Source organism: Amblyomma americanum, chromosome 4 (assembly GCF_052857255.1).
Source record: "Amblyomma americanum isolate KBUSLIRL-KWMA chromosome 4, ASM5285725v1, whole genome shotgun sequence".
NCBI classification, from domain to species: domain Eukaryota; kingdom Metazoa; phylum Arthropoda; class Arachnida; order Ixodida; family Ixodidae; genus Amblyomma; species Amblyomma americanum.
In genome coordinates, this window is record NC_135500.1 from 137,762,288 (window position 1) to 137,776,557 (window position 14,270).

The 14,270-nt window shown below is 47.9% G+C and overlaps 2 protein-coding genes across 4 annotated transcripts in view; one reads left to right on the forward strand and one right to left on the reverse strand.

Moving 5' to 3' along the window:
- Positions 1-760: 760 nt before the first annotated feature.
- RpL7 (ribosomal protein L7) lies at positions 761-8,421 on the reverse strand. Its single transcript, XM_077661818.1, has 6 exons — positions 8,284-8,421; positions 7,937-8,057; positions 7,670-7,836; positions 6,572-6,709; positions 2,362-2,471; positions 761-1,015 (listed from the first exon to the last, which is right to left on the reverse strand). Exons 1-6 carry the CDS (start codon positions 8,292-8,294, stop codon positions 807-809), a joined length of 756 nt encoding a protein of 251 aa, XP_077517944.1. The 5' UTR covers positions 8,295-8,421; the 3' UTR covers positions 761-806.
- Positions 8,422-8,995: 574 nt separating this feature from the next.
- mtd (TLD domain-containing protein mustard) overlaps positions 8,996-14,270 on the forward strand; it is a 199,633-nt gene continuing 194,358 nt past the window's right edge. For 2 of the 3 annotated variants that reach the window (XM_077661812.1, XM_077661815.1), the window contains exon 1: positions 8,996-9,200. In XM_077661812.1, coding sequence (XP_077517938.1) covers positions 9,130-9,200 — 71 coding nt within the window. In that variant the 5' untranslated portion in view covers positions 8,996-9,129. Of the gene's footprint in view, positions 9,201-9,617; positions 9,726-14,270 lie in introns of those variants that run through there. The other variant, XM_077661817.1, reaches the window with a different exon arrangement.

Consider the following 14,270-nt stretch of genomic DNA (forward strand, 5'->3'; position numbering starts at 1 on the left):
TATGATCGCTAAATTATTTATAATTGAATTTCTTCTTGATACAGTTTCAGTGTCATCAATCAACCAATGGCTGTGACCATTGGGAGTGTTGGTCATAACGCACTAAACAACTGTACTATTACCACTAATAATAATATGCAGTTTTAATTCCCTACAATGCGCAGGCCAACTCATTTTAGGAGCTGCTATGACAACAAACGATGTATTAGCAGTGAACTGCAGTTTTTTTTGGCCTCGCGTGACCAAGCACTTCTTGCATGTCAGCCATTGTTCGGTTGTCGAAATCTAAACTGCATCAAAGAGGAATTTATAAATTATTGAGGGGTCGTGGGCAAATAAAATGTGGTGAACCATGCATACAAATGTCTAACACATCATTCAAAAGAAAATGCAAGCAAAAATTAGGTGCATTGTCCTCGGGTGTCCGTACGCTGGACTATACTAGTCTTAAGCGACCCACACTGCTCCCACCGAGAAGTCTTTCTGAGTAAAGTATTCGTCTACGGCCCTATACTGGAGCAGCTCCTGATTGATTTCAACCGCCTAAATTCTTTAGTGTGCACAGGCATAATTACATTGTACCTCTATCGAAATGCGGCAGGGATTCAATCCAGTGGCCTTGGGTTCAGCAGATGAACAGCACAAACATTAGCATTCCCTACCATAACTGAAAAGCCCGAGACATCGCAGCCCGCCTCAGCAACATTAGGGGTCAGTATCTTCGGAAAAATCGCCAAACAAGTATGTAATCAGAACAGACTTCTGTAGAAGGTCCCCTTTTCTTTCTTTATTACTCTGGAGCGGTCTTAGATCATCCTGCGGAGCAGCCGATTGATGAGGTCCTCCCGGTTTCCGAAGTCCCCTCCTTCGCTGTAGTGGTTGGTCTTCTTGCGCCAGCCACCTCGTGGTGTGTTCAGCTTGAAGTGCCACAGGAAGTTGTTGGCTTTCTTGAAGTTGGGCCCCACTGTGTACAGCTCGTGGATCAGGTCCTCGATACAGATGATGCCCAGCTTGCCTGCACGAGATAAGCATGCAACACAAGCCTGTCATGCTAAATCCATACTTACACATACTAAATACCGGAGGCAGCATGGCACACAACAGTACCACAAAATGCTTCAATTAACTCACAGCCAGCAACGTGTTGGTGGCGCCATCTTCTGCCCGGAAAGGCGATTACTCCAAACAGGCACCTGTTATACCAGGTGTTACATGGAAGATTAGGTAAACTATTTTCAAAAATATGATATTTGAGGCAAAAATATGGGCTTTTGAGGCATGGTATTGCCAGGGTTGATTGACGGCAGAAAAGCAGTGAGTCATCTTAACTAGTAAAACGGTTACCTAATTTCCAATATATAACTTTTTAACTATTAGATTTAGCCACCTAGTTGCAATTAGAGAATTGTAGCTGGCCATTAGTAACCACTATATCAGTTCTTGGTATTTCAAAAACGCGATTACCCTCGCCGCTGTGGCTCGACAAATTTTGGCTTTTTCAACTAGTTACGTGCACTGGAGGGGTTGCTTTGCCTGCATGCTTTCGAAAGCGCATGTATTTTCGCACGATGCAGCCAAATTTTGTCGAGCCACAGCCCCGAGCGTAATAAGAGTTTTCGAAATTACAAAAACATATGGTGGTTTAACGGCCAGCTACAAATCTAGCTGCAACTAGACACCTAACTCTAATAGTTAAAAAGTTAACTATTGGAAATTAGTTAACCATCTTACTAGTTAAGATGATTCATCGGTTTTCTGGCGTCCGCCAACCCTGCCAATACCATGGCACAAAAGCCATACTTTTGCCTAAAAAATCCTATTTTTGAAAATTACATAGTCTTCCTTGTAACACCCGGTATGTCCTCCTTAACATTAATTTTCTATTGGGATCCACTCAAGTAGGTGCAGACAATTCATAACAAACAGTCGTCCATTTCGCAGTCACTCTGCCTGAAAATCAAAGCTGGAAGTTAAAATTCCATACTACCTGCTCCTGCCACTCTACAAAGCCTTTATGCACCTCTTTATTGAGCACAATATAACCTGGCAACCTGCAGAAACGCACATCAATGGCAGGTTTCCCTCCCATGCATCTTTCCACAGTAGTCACTATTTTCGGGTGTTGATGACCTCAGTGCACTCAGTAAAATTGTTTTTCATTTTTGCAAAGCCCATATGCAAAAACTTTACATAATTTCTGTTGCGTACCCTTTGGCCTACACAGCACTTGCACACAGTCATATGCTGTTTACGAATTCACTTTTAGTCCATGAGCTAGCTAGCACAAGTATCTAAAGCTGAGCAAACAAGAGAAGACCAAGAGACAAGCAATGGCTCATCAAAGCAGGAGCCACCCCTTACCAAGGCGCTTCTCAATGACGGAGTTGTCCGAAAGGGGCACCCTGCGGTCGTCCAGGCGTCCAAAGCCTCGCTTGTACACCATCTCACGTACGGTCTTCAGGTTCGGGTAGCTGCAAGCCGCACATTGAATGAACATGAAAGACATGCCACTTCACACACACAAAACCCACACAAGCAACAAAACAGACTCAAATAAACAGTGATAATAATAATTGGTTTTTGGGGAAAGGAAATGGCGCAGTATCTGTCTCATATATCATTGGGCACTTGAACCGCGCCCTAAGGGAAGGGATAAAGGAGGGAGTGAAAGAAGAAAGGAAGAAAGAGGTGCCGTAGCAGAGGGCTCAGGAATAATTTCGACCACCTGGGTATCTCATGCACTGACATTGCACAGCACACGGGCACCTTTTGCGTTTCGCCTACATTGAAACGCAGCCGCCGCGGTCGGGTTCGAACCCGGGAACTCCGGATCAGTAGCCGAGCGCCCTAACCATTGAGCCACCGCGGCAGTGGAATAAGAGTTCCAGTGCACTGCTCTGGATAACAGCTTCATCAAGATCGTCGAACCACAAATGATAACATGAAAACAGAAAAGCAATTTGTCCTGTGCTTTCTGCTTCGATGCTCACAACGGTGGGCACAAAACACCAGTGTGTTAATAGTAGCATATGGGGTTTAGCATTCCAAAGCGACACAGGGGCTACGACGGACGCCATAGCGGAGGGCTCCGATTCAGGCCACTAGCGGTTCTTAAAGGGATAGAACACCAAATTTTAAGGACCCAATTTTTTCCGCCACAACAGAAAGCTTGCCGTCTAGGGTGCAGCCGTATTCCACTATGGTTTTATTGGAAACGCTGTAGGAAATTTTTACAGGGAAGTTTTAAATCAGTGCATTTTCCAGTTATGTATTCCGATGCTGGAAACCATGATCAATGAGCGTGATGGCAGTTACACACTGGCAAAAGTGCTGTACCAAAAACTAATACAAATCTCACCCCCCAGACAGCAATAACCTATTTTTAGTATAGAGCAGCAACCATTTTAGTTTCCACACCCAAAGCTTTTATGGCACAGTGATTTACCCCATGTCGAATATAGCTTCAGTAGACCGTGGTTGCTGCTCCTCCCAAGACACTGTGGCGCCATCTATTACAAAAGCTAAAAGCGCATGGTCGCCAATGTGAAGGGACCACTGGAGTGTGAACTACAGTAGAGCCTCAATTATATGACTTCCAAGGAACCACGTGAGACCGTTGTACGATTCGGGATTGTATAATAAAAAATCTTGCAGAACTGACACAGTCGCATAATTATCACATCTGCTACTCTGCCTTTCACAAATTTAATTATCTTCCCTACGCGTTATAAGAGTTCCAGTTCTCGCCCGCAAGATTCGCCCGTGTGCAGTCAGGCTTTTCAGCCCTGAAGAAGCCGTCACATTCACCTCGGAAACTAGGATTTAGACGACACTGCAGAAATATGGCTGCTCCGACTCTTCAAAGACTTTTCTCGGCTCGCAGTACAACCGTGGCAGCGATATATCTTTCCGTTCAGACTTCGTCTAGAACCGCTATCCCTCCGCAGCAGCAGTGTCCGTACTAGGAATTCACATCATGAAGGAAAAAAGAAAAGTGTTCACCTTTGCCGGCAGTGCACTTACTGCAGCGATGTGCGGCCTGCCGGGAGACAGCGCGCTGTTCGCTCCAGGGTTGCTCAGAGTCACTAAAGGCCTAATGTGCTCTCCGCTGAAGCCGCAGCAGAAAGCGCTTTCACACTAGCCGCCGATGATCATAAGAATAGATACTTCTAGCATAGCGCGTACAGCTACCGCTTACCACGTCCTGCCACTGCGCATGTGCAGATTGCCCTGAGAGTGCCATATGGTGCCACGTTACCATCATGAGCGCACCTGCCTGCAGTGTCAAGACCAATCAGCACAAACACAGTGCAGCGCACAGTATGCTATGCCAAAGGTATCTAATGTCTGATCTCGTTACCGCCTGTACAATAACTTCATGATGGCAGAACGTACAGCTGACTTCCCTAAAATGCCTCCGTCAGCGAAGAGCACAGAAAAACGGGCCAGGCGAGCGCCTGACACAGATGGCCGCGGGTCGCACACACGGAGTTGTCGACAGAACTGTCATTATAGGCCGTTGTACACTCAATCGCATCATTTCACACGCGTCCCCGCCTTCATTCCGATCTGGAACCAGCTTGGCTGATGTCACGTCTGCCAATAAAGCGCTCTGTCAGCGTCTCTCATTTTGAATGGTTCCCGCCGGCCGTTGTACTAAGCGGTGTGTGCACATTTTTCTGTCGCAAAATCAAAACATTTAATGCATTATCCCTTCCAATTTGTCGTAAAATGTGGGTCATCACATGAACAGTTGAGACATAATCAGGGTCCCACTGTATAATAAAACATGATGACCACTCTCGAACAAACAAAAAGGAAAGTGCACTTAAAAGGAATAAGCGATATTTTACCGAGATGTGGTCATGTGGGAGGCTACAGTGACAATGGTGGGTTTCATCACGCGGTGGCGATTTTCAACGCTAAATTAAAATTATAAATCCTCGTTTTTTCATATTCTGCAGTGCCCAATTCTTGCAATTTGAGGCACGACCTTTTCATTTCTACCATAACATGATGACACGTTTTGGTCGGTGTTCTGTCCCCTTAACATGCCCCCGATAAGACACAGTACACGGGCGTTTTTTCATTTAGCCTCCACTGAAATGTGGCCACTGCGGCAGGGATCAAACCTAGGACCTTGGGTTGCCAGTGAGCTAAACTTTCAGTGCACAATTTCAAAAGGTTTGCAATCAGGGTAAGAAAAGCGAAGGGCTCAACAAAACTGAATCACCCATTCTTCTCCCACAAAACCATCTAGCTTATGAATTGGCACTGGACATTATATTGAAAATTCAGCATTTTTTGCTGTTTATTTCATAATGCAGTTTTAAATTTTGCTTCAGCAAATAGTGTATTTTCCCCCTCCCCCCGGTGAAATATATGATGCACAATCAGGCTCAAAAGTGACAAAGTTTATCTATTTTCTCCAGTCACAGACTGTAACGGTCACTGAATAGCCATCTAGAAGATACGGCATGCATGACAAGATATTGACCTTTTTCAGTTCAAACTGAAAAGTCCCACCCCTACTTATGAAGCACCACAGACATTAGCGATTTTAGTGATGGCAGCCCCTCACATGTGGTGTCCCGTGGCAGGATTCATGCAAGAGCCCAGCACTGGACGTCGTCATGAGGCGCAGGAATGGGAATTTTTAAAAACTATCAACTAACTTTTGAAAATCGTAGCAGCATTAACGTTCATTGCTGTTTACTCTACATAATGCCCACATTTAATTGCTACCTTCAAAAGTTTCGTGGCCCCTTTCAGGAGGCCAAAGCAGTCGACGTTAGAGTGCCTCCTAGATCAGTTTTACTACGCCATGTAAAGACCAATTCCGTGAAACTAACCTGCCAATTACCAGTCATTCCCAAGCAGTCTTTCCGGTGAAACCACAAACATCAAAAAATAAATAACTGCTACCATGGCAGTTCAAGGAGAGAGAGAGAGAAAATGGCTTGTTCGATAAAGCGTAACTTTCCCCAAGTCCACAATTGAGGATCGAAGAGAGTTCTCATGCACCGAAAATTTGTGTGCGCACTTTTTTCTGGCCATGCCAGTTTTGAAAAACCACTGGTTGGCAAAGGGACAAGTGCACTGATAACCCAGAAAACACAGCAACAATTGTGTACTGATTTGCAACATCAATTCATAAACCATCAATTGAACAGTAATGCCTGCTACAAATTAGCCAACTTTGCATCCGTGTGCTAAACGTTACTGCAAAAATTGAGCAAAGAGGTACAAAACGCTTTCAAGCTTTTCAACTCTGATCTGAAGCTCGGGTGCGGGACAGGAGCACATGCCTGTTAGCTGATGTGCTACACTATGAAAACACTAATTCTCTTTACTGAATCAAGGGGACTACTCAAGGGATCCATGCCACTCACAATTCCGCAGACCTCATAAATCTGGCAGTAACAGTGCAGTAGAGAACAGTTTGCACAGCCGAGATAAAAGCACAGGTCAACAAGGATGAAAACCAGCATGGTCGCAGCAAGTTCAGCTCAAGAGGTTACACGCCATAAATAGATCCACACAAAAGCAACCCTCACATGCACACACTCACCCCCAGGTGATGTAAGGCTCAGCAATCCTAAGCATGTTGATGGTAGCCTTGTTAAGCTTGACAAAGGTGGCGTTGTTGATCTGGCGCAGGCGTAGGAGCTGCAGCACCTTCCTGGGCTTGGGGCTCACGCCATTCACACTGAAGCAGAAAGACACGCAAAAAATTATGCACCCATTACAGCCCCCACACAGGCACTGTATGACCAAACGAGGTTTAACATGTAGTTTTTAGGCTAGCTGGTTCTATGCATTCTATGAAAAGGCACCAAAAGAGAAACTGCACTGAGAGAAACACAAAGAAATGCACACTGCCACACGGTAAGTTTTTTCCTTGATAACACAGACGTGCACGTTTTGCAACTGTACAGACTTCCTGGACGTCTATGGATTGGCAATCAACAAATAATCTGTCAGTTGTTAGTGATATGTCTTGCATGTTCTCTTCTGAAGCCTTTTTCGTTGCAAATGAGCTAAATACGCATGCAACTAGGTGTAGTCCAGGGAAACAGCAAAAAAGGGAAACAAACTCAGCAACAGCACGTCTGGTTAGCCTACATCCTTAGAACATTTATGTGTGAGATATAGTGCACTCATACCTGCCTCAATTTATTCTACTTGTCAACGGTTACACATCACAACTTAATGTTGAAGTTAAACACGGAGCCCTACAAACGATATATGTGCTGTGAAGCAAAAGCACACAATTCCACCAAGCATTTGGCTCATCTCCAGGCTATAAAAGCCAGCAAAGAAAAATAAAAGGCAGCCTGAAACCCTATACCCTTCAGTACCGGCGTAAGAACTGGTAAGAATAGGAGTACGGAGTGGTGCAAGACCTTCCAACTAACCAGCAGTGGTACTGTCAGAGAACTGACGTTCCAGTTCAAAGGAAATCGTGTCAGTGCGATGACTCCACAACTTTCAGCGTAAGCATACTGAACTGAGAGGATACTGCAAAGAAATAATCATTTTCTCCTCGCTAGACTTTGCCGCGGAACCATTAGCAACTAACCTCACCTCGTGAAGGTCTGACGACCACAGACAACGCAATGCACAATCATAACTGAGTTCACAAACGCTTCCAGCGTGGTTCTCTTACCCCCTAATACGGATGACGACGGCAAGCTTCGGCTCGGCAGGCACGTAAAAGTTGCCCTTGTTCCTAGCCACACGCTTGAGACGGATGGTGTCGCGCTCCTGTCTTCTGTACTCCTTCACGTACTGCTCAGCCCGCTTGAAGATTTCAAGGCGCTTTGCACGCTTCGCCTGTTGACACGAAGAGGCACAAGTTTAGCTCAACAACACATGGGAGCGATACAGACCACACAATCCGGCAGCCAATAGGCGACACGACGCGTCGGCTTACCTTTCTTTGCTTGATGGCATTCTCCAATTGCTTAACTTTAGAGATAGCACGCTGCTTGCGGCGCTTGAGAAGAGTCTCCGGGACCTCCGGAAGCTTCTGTTTTTCTGGTTTGGCAGTCGTGCTGCAAAAACAAGACGCATGCGTTGAGCCGATCGGAGAAACGCATGATTGACGACACTGTAGCGGCTTGGACTTTTTGAAAGCATCACAGGCATCCGAGCCGATAAATACGCAAAAATATGCGTTCTACGATCCTTTAAGTTTACATACGATGCGGAAAACATGTTTAAAAGCGTGATTTCAAAGAGATGTGACCAGATTTTGAAATCAGAAAAAGTTCGACTTACGTCGGCGCCATGGCTAGCCTAGGAAAGAGTACTTCCGTGGATTGATGGCGCCGATGAGAGCTCGAGCGCCCCTGTGGCTTGTGAGAGAACTAGCCAAAATGGAAAATCAAGACTCGCCTCCGAGATGTACAAATTTAGGATATCGTCTCAGAGGCTGTAATAGAAAAACAAAAACCGGACTGCCGCAGTTGAGTTTCGCATGAACAGATGGCGCACCTATTTTTTACTGACGTCATAATTGTCACAAACATGGCGATTCATGTGGTGACTGAGAGAAACACCGCTGCGGACGCTGTGGGACTGTAAACACACGGATTAGCGCAGCAGCGCTGGAAGCAATCGCGCATCTCTCCCGTGCTCTGCCATCTCTCGTTCGCGCAGTGCGGAGGACTTCGCTACCGGTGCATCACTCGGCGCGGCGCACACCTGTGCTCGTCCCTGAGATTCACTTCGGATCGCACAAAAAAAAGAAAGAGGCGCATCGGTCGTATTTCGGCGTGCATCGAGCGCCTTGCCTCGGAGAGCGTCGTCGGGCCCGGCCTCGGCTCGGCGCCGCCAGAGCTCCTCGCCCGCCGCTTTCCATGCTGCGTGCGTCGGCGCAGCGGCGACGCGACCTTGACGGCTTCGCCCCCGAATCGGAGCGACCGAGCGGGCACGCGTGATCGTTGATGCTGCAAAAGTCAGCGTAGTATTGTGGTGGCTACGACGGATCCTCCGCGCAGAACTATGGCGCTCCAGCCGCTGATCTCCGCGCATCGTCGTGAGCGACTCGAGGGATAGACGTCGGAGGAAAAAAGAAGAGAGAGAGAGCCGTGTTTCAGGAGCTGTGACGGTGCTGCAGCAACCATGTCCTCGTCGGGACCGACCCGCCAGAGATCGTTCCGCGATCGGCTGCATGGCATCGGCCTCTCCTGGCAGTAAGTACGACGACGCCTCTGCACGCTTCTCCGTCGACGCTGTTCCTATGCGCGCCGGCCGACGTCGCCGTAGGCCTAATGAGATAGGTGGGTCCAGCGCGGGGATCCGGGCGAGTTGGAGCTTAATTTTATGACCGGACGTCGACGCCAATTGTCGTCTCATGACGGAATCGCACCTCCCTGCGCGCGCTCGCTCGCTCGCTCCTGCCTCGTCTGTGCACTTGTAATGCGACGCATGTGGCGGTCGCTCCAGTGGAGAAGGGATCATGAACGCAGAGACGGGACAACGGAGTGCAGGCGGCATCGCGCACGGAGCTTGCGAAACCGAAAGTGAGGAAAAGGACAACGAAGTGTCATCCCACAATGTCGCGAGCCATCTTGCGCTCTGCGTGGTAGCATGGCTTGACCGGTTCCGAGACTACGCTGCGACAAATCGTGATGCCGTGCCATCGTTGTACCGCTGAGCCGGGGCCGCCGCCGGTGCGTTTCGGACTCGTCGGGGATGATGTCTTCCTCCGCTGATCGGTGAGCTTTGCGGCGAAGCTCTCCGTAGGGCGGCATTCGTTCCTTATAATCGGCAAACGCTGTTCTGTGGGGCAAGCGGGTGTAAGTTTTAATGGCACACTTGTTTGATGACGTTTTTCGTAGCCCTAAGGGTCGCTGGTGGGCGTGTTGCTGTTATCCTATTTTGTTATTAGGATCAACGGATGCTTCGATCATCATTTCGGACCTACAGCCCAGCTGACTGTAAACTTAGGTCCTGCGTTGTTTTACGTAACTGCAAGCAGACGTGTGAAACCTAAATCGCCACTTAATGTACATTCGACGCTTGGTTTATTGGTGAAATTCCTGCGTGCATATTTCTAATGGACGTCATCTTAATGCATCCGAAATGATCGAGAATCACAAATGAGTGTTGCGCGTAGGTTTAGTGTTGTACGGATAAGTCTGCTGTACATGAGACTATAGTTTTGTCTTCATCCTAATTTAATCAACTGCCCCTTACAGAACGAGCCAAACGCACCTCCAAAACACAGGCAGTCGCCGCTCTTGGCAGTGGAGGATATTTTACGGGCCACATGGGGGTGTCCTGTCTGTTCAACGCATTGCTTGAAATGTTTTTCGAGAAAAAAAATTGTGCCCAAGTGGCTCAAAAATTACTCCTTGCGAGCAGCCCTGCACCGACCCGCCTCCTCCACAAACTCCTTGCCCATGCCTGCAATCTGCTATGGCTGAATTACTTGGTCCTCACTGTATAGGCGCTTACAGAAGCAAACTATAGCTGGTTAAATTAACTTTAACTTCAACTCCAGATTGTCTGCAAGTGCAGTCGATTGAGCGCACAACAGCAGGATTCTATCTTAGGGCCCCGATGACGCAAACACATAGCGCATGGGACATTTTTTTTTTTTTGTCGATCCGACTGCAAGCTCGCGGAATGGCAATTAATGTTTTGCTGAGTGTTTCTATTATATAAACGTACATACATATTGGCATCGCTATATATAGACGGACTGCTGTACATTAGTGAATTTACACGTGTCAGACTGTTATTGTTAATTTAATATCGGTAAAGGCTGCATTTTTCAATGAATTAAACTGATACTTCGCCATCCCGATAGGCGGAAGTAGGTTAAATTTACACGTGTCAGGTTGTTATTTTAATATTGGCGGAGCGTGCATTTTTCTTGGCATTAAACTGACGTTTTGGTTAACTGAGATTAGGAACCACGGCGCTCACGCAGTCAGGGGTGTGCAGCCACCAGTTTCCTGATTTACATATTTTTGTTTTTGTGCTGGCGTATCCGTGCGCCGCAAGCGTGCACAGTGAATGTGGGCCCTGCTATTTCGGTGTGTCCGTGCAAAACGACCTGCACACCAATCATTGACGTCATTGCAGCGATATTTTGAAATTTTTACGAGTCATGAAATAACAGACGAAAACACTGCATATTAAATATGCAGATATTTAATATCTCTCTATAGATAATATGAACCCGAAAGTGGACGAACATTTGTCCTAATTGAAGCTTCGGTTCGAATAAACCGGATGTTCAAGTTAACCGAGTTTAGATTAACGAGAGTCAGCCGTAGTGTGTAGCTTATCGATCCTTTCCTTTCGATTTTTTTTTTCGGGTGCCTGCTGTGTATAGCAAGACCGGCGGCAGCTGCACAGCATGTATGTTTGCGTATTGTTTCTTTTCTTTTTGTCTTAGTTGAGTTGGGCAGGTTATTCGTTGGTCCAAATATATCCGCGCCAAGGCTGTTGCGTACATGTTTACGTCCTGCGGTGTCGTTGGGAACGGCGGCAGTAAGGCGTATATGGCAACCGGCAGATGCTTCATGCTAGCATGCGCGCACATATGCTTGCGGCGACCGCAGAGCAGAAATATTCGTCTGAGATATATTGCTGTTGCCTATTTTGCACGCCTTCTAGCGATGCGTAGTTTTTCGATCGCCTCGCGCCATTTTTTTATTTTTATTTTTCGTTGGCTACGATCCTGGGCTCGTCACTTGACCTTAGCGCGGTGCCGAAAAAACTCCGACAGCTTACTGCCTGTGCAAACTTGTTTTGAGCATCGGTTCTGCACTCTAACCGCCAATATGGGAGTAAAAAGGTGGTAAACTTCCATAAAAGCCTTCCATAAAAGGGGGCGCGCTTACTCCCTTGTTACTCAATCCTCTTTAGAGTGTGATCTGTACTCCGCATGTGAAAGTTTCGGCCGTCGCGTCTCTTCGAGCCCGGCTTTATTTGCGTGATGTGAACGCGCGTGTATACGCACTTCCTATCGCATTCCGGTAAGTCCTGGTAAGTCCCTGTTAAAATCCGAGTTTTTTTTCCTTTTTTTCTGAACTCCAGTTCAGGTTTCATAACAATAGGGTTAATAATAATTGGTTTTTTGGGGAAAGGAAATGGCGCAGTATCTGTCTCATATATCGTTGGACACCTGAACCGCGCCGTAGGGGAAGGGATAAGGAAGGAAGTGAAAGAAGAAAGGAAGAGGGAGGTGCCGTAGTGGAGGGCTCCGGAATAATTTCGACCACCTGGGGATCTTTAACGTGCACTGACATCGCACAGCACACGGGCGCCTTAGCGTTTTTCCTCCATAAAAACGCAGCCGCCGCGGTCGGGTTCGAACCCGGGAACTCCGGATCAGTAGTCGAGCGCCCTAACCACTGAGCCACCGCCCAGTGGTTAGGGCGCTCGACTAGGGTCTAGTCTGATTTTATGGGGAGTTGCCCCCCTTCGAAATGCATTCTGCATTGCAAGCTTACCCGCCGCGGTGGCTCAGTGGATAGGGCGCTCGGCTACTGATCCGGAGTTCCCGGGTTCGAACCCGACCGCGGCGGCTGTGTTTTTATGGAGGCAAAACGCTAAGGCGCCCGTGAGCTGTGCGATGTCAGTGCACGTTAAAGATACCCAGGTGATCGAAATTATTCCGGAGCCCTCCACTACGGCACCTCTTTCTTCCTTTCTTCTTTCACTCCCTCCTTTATCCCTTCCCTTACGGCGCGGTTCAGGTGTCCAACGATATATGAGACAGATACTGCGTCATTGCTTCCCCCCCACCCCTAAGAAAAACAATTATTACTATTATTATTGCAAGCTTTGTGGAGTCCTATTTTTTGTCGCAACTGAATATCAGTGTGGTGATTAACGTTTGTGCTCCCTATAGTCAATCCATACAAGGCTTCACTTCTAAACAGGCAGCACAGGTTAGCATCATTGCATTAATGCTTTCGCTCGGTGTAGCGCCTGCTGCTGTTCGCGTGCCTTTCATGCCCCTGCTTTTATTCTCGTGGGCTGTTCGTAATGAGCTGCTTTAAAGCTGCTGCGCATTCCGAACGGCGCATGCAGTTGGGACGTTGAGAGAATGTTTTCGCATCAGAACAATACGAATTGTTTCCAAGTATGCGAAGCATCTGTTAAAGTGGGCACGGATATGCGGCAAATCCAACTGGGAATTGAAAACCGGGAAAAAGTTATTTGATGCGGAATAAATCGTTGCGTCAAAATCGATTGAGCCGGAAAACAACGGAACTCCATAGTGCGCGCGTAGCGTTTCAACAGCGGCTGCCCCCCGTCACGACCGCGGACGGGTTCGTTCCGTCACTCGGCGGCGGCGTTGGCCCGAAGAAATGGCTCAATGAGGTGTAGGAGGTCGCGAGGGTCTTCGTACGCTGTCGTCGCCGTCGGCGAAAGAGAGAGAGAGGGGGGGGGGGGGGAGGAAAAACGGCCATCGTGTCAAGGCTGACCACCGGTGGCAGGACTGTAGGCGCCGCACGCATGCGGGGGTCTCCTCTAATGGGAGCGGGGCGTTGCGTATCCTGCTCTGCCCAGCTGTGGCAGTTCCTTCCTGCCAACTCGCACCTCATTCATTGTGTCACCGTGTGAGTTGCTGCTTTTGGCCACTGTGTGTGTGTGTGGTCGAGGGCGCGTGGGGTATAGGAGGAGTGCTGAATCACGTACTCTCGCTATCACTTTGCTGATTCATGTATAAAATTACGTACGTCACCGTTCAGCCAGCTCCGTCGAATGAGGCAGGTGAGCTGGAGGTTTGTGTTGTAAAAATTGGACGCGGACACTTAATGTCCGCCGTAAGGGTACGACGCGATGGCGTAATGGATTAATTGCCATATATGCTGAGGTTCATTCTCTGCATTCATAGATCCCTGGGGGTCCTCATGCCATTTCTGGCGCAGTGGTACGTTAAGCGATGCGCCACATTCCCTGCGATGGCAGGTGCTGCCAGCGGTGGGCCTTGTGCGGCCTAGGTTGCTCTTCCCGAGTGACCAATCATTAATTTAACTGTCACCTGCCACGGTTGGAAGTTTGCTCACTATCCGCTGGGCAGGTTGTGATGACGCCGCAAGGTCACGTGACTGACCTATGTGGCCCACCTGCCTCCTACGTTGCTCTCTGGGCACCACCTGCCGGTGTCATATGCTCGGGATTTATCGCTCACAACGCCGACGCCGGATTGCCTGGCTAACGGGGCCTTTAAAGCTGTTACGTTAATATACCATATACAGTCGCGCTTTGTGTGCCTCGTCAACATTTTGCTTTTC

Excerpts from the sequence above, each read along its gene's own strand:
- RpL7 (XM_077661818.1), bottom strand. Across the intron at positions 2,472-6,571 it reads GAGCCTTACATCACCTGGGG|CTACCCGAACCTGAAGACCG; the intron begins GTGAGTGTGTGC and ends TGCGGCTTGCAG. Across the intron at positions 1,016-2,361 it reads CGTCATTGAGAAGCGCCTTG|GCAAGCTGGGCATCATCTGT; the intron begins GTAAGGGGTGGC and ends TATCTCGTGCAG.